At 41.0% G+C, this 7,942-nt stretch overlaps 2 protein-coding genes across 9 annotated transcripts in view; one reads left to right on the top strand and one right to left on the bottom strand.

Annotated features, from left to right (window-relative positions):
- LOC125485207 (all trans-polyprenyl-diphosphate synthase PDSS1-like) overlaps nucleotides 1–5,533 on the bottom strand; it is a 28,334-nt gene extending 22,801 nt beyond the window's left edge. The window contains exons 1-2 of the mRNA XM_048606874.1: nucleotides 5,166–5,533; nucleotides 2,068–2,135 (exon numbers count right to left, since the gene is read on the bottom strand). Coding sequence (XP_048462831.1) covers nucleotides 2,068–2,135; nucleotides 5,166–5,324 — 227 coding nt within the window. The 5' untranslated portion in view covers nucleotides 5,325–5,533. The remainder of the gene's footprint in view (nucleotides 1–2,067; nucleotides 2,136–5,165) is intronic.
- A 46-nt stretch (nucleotides 5,534–5,579) lies between these two features.
- Nucleotides 5,580–7,942, top strand: part of LOC109925759 (protein adenylyltransferase SelO-like) — a 146,617-nt gene continuing 144,254 nt past the window's right edge. For 7 of the 8 annotated variants that reach the window (XR_007264697.1, XM_048611675.1, XM_048611701.1 and 4 more), the window contains exon 1: nucleotides 5,580–6,137. Coding sequence is in view for 7 of the 8 variants with exons in the window: in XM_048611675.1 (XP_048467632.1) it covers nucleotides 5,894–6,137 (244 nt within the window). In the remaining variant the exon portion in view is untranslated. Of the gene's footprint in view, nucleotides 6,546–7,942 lie in introns of all 8 variants that reach the window. The other variant, XM_048611707.1, reaches the window with a different exon arrangement.

Raw genomic sequence — 7,942 nt, 5'->3', positions numbered from 1 at the left:
TCTTCAGAAATGGGCTAAGTTTCGGGTCAGGACCCTTCTTCAGAAATATCAACTTTCCTGCTCCTTTGATGCTGCCCGGCCTGCAGTGTTCCTCCAGCTCCATACTGTGTTGGTCAGAGAAAGAGCTTTTTTTCATTAAGCAAGTGGTTATGGCCTGGAATGCAATACCTGAATACATCATACAGCACAGAAGTAAGCCCTTCAGCCTGTATGTTGAGACAGGTTCAAATCAAGGCATTCAACAGAAATCAAGACTTATTCGAAAAGGAACACTTTGCATGGGTGTGGGGAGAGGAATGAGAAAGTAAAATGTTCTTTGAGAATTGGTACAGACATAGGTTAATTGGCTCCTTTTTGCACTGTAATAATTCTGTGAATGCTCAATCTGCTTTTGCCACAATTTCAGGTAGCACATTCCAGATTATAATCAGCTGCTTTAAAAAAGCTGATCAGCGTAGCATTTTTCTGGCCACTTACTTCAAACACACATCTTCTGGTTTCAGATGCTTCTGCCATTGGAACCAGCTTTTCCTCATTTAGTAAGCACTGCATGATTTTGAACATTATCAAGTCTGCTGAGTCTCTTTTAAAAAGGACAATCACCATACTCTCCAAGTAATCCACTCAGCCTAAAGAGGAGTGCCCAAAATTCGACAATACCACAGCTGGGCTCTGACCTGTGATTTCTAAAGAGTTTGGCATAACTTTGTTTTTGTACTCCATACCTTTATCTATTAAGCCAAATATCTTTTATAAAAAAAGTCTTCTCAACTTAACACTGTCAACACTTCAATTATTAACATCAAATTAAATTGAGACAAATATCGTAAAAATCATCTTTAATCAAAATTGATTTACTTAATACACTGGAACTCTAACTAATCATGTTTTTTTCCCTAAAAAGTACCCACCCGTCCAATAATTATTTAAAAAAAGGTTGGCTTGTATCAGATCATCACTTTTCCCCCATCCTAATATTTCTCAACATTTCATTGTACATACTATGGGATTTTACAGTTTCAGCCATATCTAGCATTGAATTCTAATAAAATATAAATATCTTTATGAAGTTTGGAAAACTTAGTAGTCCCAGGGTTGTGACTGGGTTCTGTACTTGAATACATTTGTAAGTCAATTTGTATGCAAGTCAGAACATAATACAGGACAGTGTAAAGTAGCTGTCTATAAATGAGGAAATGTAGTGTGTTGGAACTTTAAGATAAATATTCACATACTCCTGTATGGGATTGCACTCCAGTATGGGACTGCCTGTAAAGTTACTACTATCAGAACAAAGGATTCCTGGACTGCCAAAACTTCCAACCACAGACCACATACTCCAATCAAATATCGGCAGGCAAACCAACAGGGCCACAGCTTGTGCTTTAAGCAAATGTAAGAAAAAAGTGCTGCTGACATATCTAGTTTCAATAACAATTACGTCTTTAGGCACTAAATTCAAACGTTCTCATGTAAGCAAACACAAAGATTTTGGATTTTCTCCATGGTTCAGCAAGTTAATTCCAATTGGAATGGTTCTATAATGCAAAATGGAAGCGCAGGTATTGCTGCTAAAATGAAGGATTTTTTCACCTATTTGTTCATGGAATATGACTGTTGCCGTTTAGACTAGCATTTATTGCCCATTCCAAATTGCTCTTAATACAAAGGTGAGACGAAGTGGTGTTGGTACATCAAAAATGTTGCTCAGGATGGTGTTCTAGTGTTTTAACCCAGTGAAAGTGAAGAAATAGAATCTAGTTCCAAGTCAGGATGCTGTATGGCTTAGCTTTGTCCCACGGATCTGCTGCCCTTATCCTTCTTAATGGTAAGGACTTCAAGTATAAGACACGTACTAGTGTCTTTCACAAAAAAAAAAGGAAATTTGCCTTCCTTCCATTGTCTGGCACACGTGACTCCAGACCAACAAAGACAATGATGCTTAACTGTCCCCAAATGGACAAACACTCAACACCATTACTTGCTATCTCTTCTAGAAATAGCTGACTGTATTGCTAATATCTCAATAAAGTGTTTTGCACAGTCACATTCTCCAAGAGTTCTTACCTCCAAAAACAATTTGGCTTCTTGTAAGCTGTAGTGTTTAAACACATTCTTCTATGTAAATGCTGGTCCTGTAGGAGAAAATAAAAACAACACTGATTTGAGAATACTAGTAGGATATTTAAACACACAAGATCTTCTACTCTGTATCTTAACAGATAGCACAATGATCTAATTAAAAACATGCAAGTAAAACAATGGCAGATGGAGTCTAATCCAGGTAAGCATGAAGTGTTGTATTTTGGGAGATCAATGGTAATGGCAGGACCCTGAACAGCACCGATGTACAGAGAGATCTTGGGGTTCAACTACAAAGGTCCCTGGAAGTAGCCACACAAGTAGATAAGGTGGTAAAGAAGGCGTAAGGAATGCTTGCGTTTAATGGTCAGGGAATTGAGTACTAGAGTCAGGATGTCTTGTTGCAGCTTTATAAGATTTTGGTTAGGCAACACTTGGAGTATTTTATTCAATTCTGGTTGCCACATTACAGGAAGGATGTGGAGGCTTTGGAGAGAGTGCAGAAGAGGTTTACCAGGATGCTGCCTAAATTAGAGGGTATGAGCTATAAAAGGAGAGGCTAGAAAAACTCACGTTGTTTTCTCTGGAGCGACAGAGGCAGAGGGGAGACTTGACACAAGTCTATAAAATTATGAGGTACAGAGAGAGGGTTGACGGTCAGAATCTTTTTCTCCAGAGTTGAAATGTCTAATACTAGGGAGCATGCATTTAAAGCGAGAGGGGAAAAAGTTGAGATGGAAGGGTTTTTTTTTCCCCCGAAACAGAGTGGCAAGAGTCTGGAACGTACTGCCACAGGTGGTGGTAGAGGCAGATATGATGGCAGCGTTTAAGGGACTTTTAGATAAGCACATGAATATGCATGAAATGGAAGGATATAGACCAAGGGCAGGCAGAAGGGATTAGCTTAATTTGGTATCATGTTCAGCATAACATTGTCCTGTGCTGTTCTATATTCTATGACTCGGAGACACCAATAGCTGTTGTGGAACACCAGCTGGGAGGCCCCTTCATCCACGGCCTTTTTGTTGGTGCATATAAGCACCTCAAAGGTCTGATTGTTAATTAAAAAAAAGCCTGACCGGTCAGCTGTTCAGCTTTTTGGAAGAAACACTGTCTGTTCATCAACTCATTATCTCAGAGTACAAAAGGATTTTGACCAGGTGGGCCAATGGACCGAGGAGTGGCAGATCAGTTCCATTTTGCCTTTTGAGTTGGTTTTGTTTTCGGGTTAGTGGCCAAGAACAGGGCTGTCTTATTTTCTCTTTGATTCCCCTGTAAGAGCCACGGGGGCTGTTTATTTTATCAAGAAATATTTATTCCACATTTTGGCCTCTTGTTATCCCTACCCAAGAATTGTTGGTGGGGGCAGAGTTGAGAAAAGCCATTTGTTTGTCTTGGTTGCTTTTCTTTTTCCAGAGTCATTGGAGTTTCACTTTGGTTCAAAAGTCAGGGAAACTTTTATTTTTCTGTTTTAAGAGGGCAGATTGTGCTTTACTCTGGGCTTAACGTGGCACTGTCCTCATCCGGGGAGTAGGTGATGGGGGCTGTGTCGGGGATGGGGCTTTACCTTTTTGTCTAAAAGAGTGGAGGAATGGCAGATGGAGTTTCATTTAGATAAATGTGAAGTATTGCATTTTGGAAGGGCAAACCAGGGCAGAACATATACAGTTAATGGTAGGACCCTGGGGAGCATCGCCGAACAAAAAGACCAAGGGGTGCATAGTTCCTTGAAAGTGGAGTTGCAGGTAGACAGGGTAGTGAAGGTGGTGTTTAACAAGCTTGCCTTCATTGGTCAGAACATTGAGTGAACGAGTTGGGATGTCATGTTGCAGCTATATAGGACATTGGTGAGGTCACTTTTAGAACATACATAAAATTTTGCTTGCTTTTCTATAGGAAGAAGGTTATTAAACTTGAGAGGTTACAGAAAAGATTTACAAGGATGTTGCCAGGATTGGAGGGTTTGAGTTACAGGGATAGGTGGAATACATGGAGGCTTATTTCCCTGGAGCAGAGGCTGAGGGGTGACTTCTATTGAAGTTGACAAAATCACGAGGAGCTTGGATAGGGTGAAAATTCTAGGTGGGGGATGTCCAAAACTAGAGGGCATTGGTTTAGTGTGAGAGGGGAAAAGATTTAAAAAGGACCTGAACAGTAACTTATTCACGCAGCGGGTGGTATGTATATAGAATGAGCTGTTAGAGGAAGTGGTGGAGGTGTGTACAATTACAAACAGTAAAAGACATCTGGATAGGTGTATGAAATAGGAAGGGTTTCGAGAGATATGGGCCAAATGCTGGCAAATGGGACTAGATTAATTTAGGATATCTGGTCGGCAAGGACGCGGTGGACCAAATGGTCTGCTTCCTTGCTGTATGGCGCCATCAACACTTAAATGGCCTCCTTCCCACACCTACCTCCCTGATTGAAAAGAATCAAACACCCCAAATTTTTAATACTGGGATCACACTAAAATCGGAGGCATTGATTTTGAGTCAATGAAGCATTGATTATGGAGATGTGAGTGTTCTCTTTAGAGAAGGTGAAGAGGAGATTCCGGAGAAAGTGTTCAAAAATCACGAAGGTCCTAAACGGTGAAATAGAAACTGTTCCCATTGCTGAAGCAATGAAAGAAACCGGCTGAATTTGAATGAACGGGAAGGTCCCACAGTGACAGGAGGGATTTTTAATCTTTAGTCCAGTAAATGGTTAGGAGCTGGAATGCCCTGCCGCAGAGTATGGTGAACGTAGGTTCAATCGGGGTTTTCAAAAGGGAACTGGATAAGCATTTGAAGAGGGATAAATATGTCTACAGTACTACAGGGGAAGGAAAGGGTTTGGAAACTAGCTGAGCTGTTGTTGTACAGTACCTGTACGGATAATGACAGGCCGAATGGACTACATTGTAAAGACAGTGACGATTCTACGCCGAATAGAAACGCGTCCACATCCCAGGTAAGCATTGCTGCCAACAAGGTAGGTTATAGCCAGCTAAGGAGCTTTGACAGTTGGTTAACGCTGGGCAGGGTGACCTTCTTCTCACCCTCGGGCCCTCGCACCTTGCCCTTCAGCTCCTTCCTTACCTTCAACAGACTATGCTGGTGACAGACGCTGCGAGCCAGAAGGCTGGCCGAAGGGATCTCGTGGTCCCGGCGACCGTTGAACAGACCGTTCATCAACGCGCCGCTCGCGAACGCGCTTTGTCTATTCCACGCGCAGCAACGGCTCAAAAACAGCGCCATTTTTACCGGTTTCTCCCGTCCCGTCCTGTCCCGTCCCCTTCCCGTGTCCGGCGAAGGGGTCTGGGAATGCCTGTGTGAACAAATTATACCACGAATATTTTTCCTTTTGAAAACAATAATTGTTTGAGTTTTAGATCAGCCCGAACGGAAACCTACTCGTAAAATAATAATGGGCATGAAAAACTTATTAATTTTTCACATCACTGTGTTTGGTGCCGTTTGACCCGGAAATTATTCTGTTAAACGGGGAATTGCTCGGGATTGTGGGAAGTTGTCTTATCTTAAATGTGTAGATTCTCCATTTGTACCTCGACCTTTATTTTCCCCCTTTTGAAGTGTCTGTGAGTGAGAACTGGCGCCGAGTTCTGCTTTTCTACTGGAGCAAAATATCAATTGAGTTGGTTGATTTGCAAATATTAATCATCGTTGTCTGTACACCTTTGTTCAATTGTCTTCCAAAAAAGTTACCCCCACCTGCTGACTGAAACATACTACGTACTTCGCATAAAATGCAAGAATCAGTACATGTTGGATCCTTCCTAAAATGAAACGGATGAAAGAAAAGCACTATGTTTGCGATAAAAGAACTCAAACATTATACAATCAAGATGATGATTTTGGGATTGATTTGGGAGTCAACTGTTGGGATTTTCTGTCGAGGGAAAAGTACAGAGTTTGAAGTTGTTTCTGTTCCAGAATGTGATTCAGTTGATTCTAACCATTTTACCAACAGTGATAGGTTGGGTTACAGCAAGATTAACCGTAAGGGGGTTTCCTTGGATCAGTGGAATTTAACATCCCAGAAGTTAATAGGTAAAATCGTCTTCCATGTAGTACAAGCAGTGAAGTAGATAGATTATTTACTGCATTTTCAAGGCCCAGCGTTTTAGAATACCATGTAAACAGATGCTTGTACGTTTTTGAAGGTCATTGTGGTTCTGACAGCCTTAATATCACTGTGTGGAGCTGGAAGCACACAACAGGCCAGGCAGTATCAGAGGAGCAGGAAAACTGACATTTCGGGTCGGGACCATTCTTCCGAAACGTCAGCTTTCCTGCTGCTCAGATGCTGCCTGGCCTGCTGTGTTCCTCCAGCTCCACACTGTTATCTCAGACTCCAGCATCGGCAGTTCTTAATATCACTGATGCGTCATTTCTCTGGCTCGCACAAAAGCTGCACTTCCCGTGGTGATCCTGTTGCTGCATGCAGTACTTTGAACGGTAAATGACAGACTATGATGAAATGCACAGATGAAAATAACATGGAAGTGATTTCTGAAATTATTAAAGCTGTGAACAGCTGTTACATCTGCAGCATTTTTTTTATTATTGTAACAGATGGTATACGCTCCTATGCCTTATGGTATTGAATGCCTGAGTATGTAAGGTTGTCCACTCTGGTCAGAAGAATACAAAAGAAAAATATTTAAATAGAGAGATTACAAATGTTGTATGGTACAGAGGAACCTGGGTGTCCTTGGACATGAATCACGAAAAAGGTTAACATGCATGCACATGAAGGGATTAGGAAGGTAAATATGTTGGTTTTTATTGCAAGGGGAATGGAGTACAAAAAGCAAGGATGTCTTGCTACAACTGTACAAGGCATTAATTACACACGCCTATAATACAGTTTTGATCATCTTATTTAGGGAGCGATGTACTGTATAGGAGAAGGTTCATTTGTGGAATTAAGGGGTTGCCATATGAGGAAAGGTTAAGCAGGTTGGGACAATATTCATAGTGGTTTTGAAGAATTCAAAGTGATCTAATTGAAGCATGTAAGATTCTGAGGGAGTTTGACAAGGGAGATGCTGTGAAGATGTTTCCCCACGTGGTGGAATCTGGAACTAGGAGGCATAATAAGGAATCTTCCATTTTAAGACAGGCAAAGAGGAATTGTTCATCTGTGGAATTCTGTACCCAGAAATATTTGGAAGCTAAATCATTAAATACACCCAAAGACTAAGATGCATATATTTTTGAACAATAGTTGAGACAAGGTTGTTGAGAGTAAGTGGGAAAATAGCATTGATAAGCAATGATCTTATTGAATGAAGGAGCAGGGTGAAAAGTCATATGGCTAATTCCTGCTCCTTGTTCTTATGTTCTAGCGCCCTTATCATCAATAGTAAACAAATTGCACATAGATTCTGTCCATGAGAAGTAATCACAATACCCAGATCAAGTTGTTGATCTAATGAATATGAAATAATGAATAGAAAACACTACTGTGGTTTTATTAAACACTTTGTATGTGAAAACATTAAAAAGAAATAGAAAAATACTAAAGCACATCTGTGCACAAAATACAGTGCATCATATTTTTTCCTAAGTTTTAGGCTAAAGAGTGCGTTGTACAAAACCCTAGTTAGACTCCACTTAGAGTACTGTGAGCAGATTTGGCCACCACACCTTAGCAAGGATGTTTTGGTTCTGGAGGGAGTTAAACTCAGGTTTGCAATGATGATGGAGATAGTAGGAACTGCAGATGCTGGAGAATCAGAGATAACAAGGTGTAGAGCTGAGTGAACACAGCAGACCAAGCAGCATCTGAGCAGCAGGAAAGCTGACGTTTCGGGCCTAGACCCTTCTTCAGAAAAGGGTCTGAAGAAGGG

The sequence above is a fragment of the Rhincodon typus genome, chromosome 2, assembly GCF_021869965.1.
Source record: "Rhincodon typus isolate 14 chromosome 2, sRhiTyp1.1, whole genome shotgun sequence".
Lineage (NCBI taxonomy): Eukaryota > Metazoa > Chordata > Chondrichthyes > Orectolobiformes > Rhincodontidae > Rhincodon > Rhincodon typus.
The sequence above is the reverse complement of the archived record's forward strand: the minus strand, read 5'-3'. Positions and strand labels throughout refer to the sequence as shown.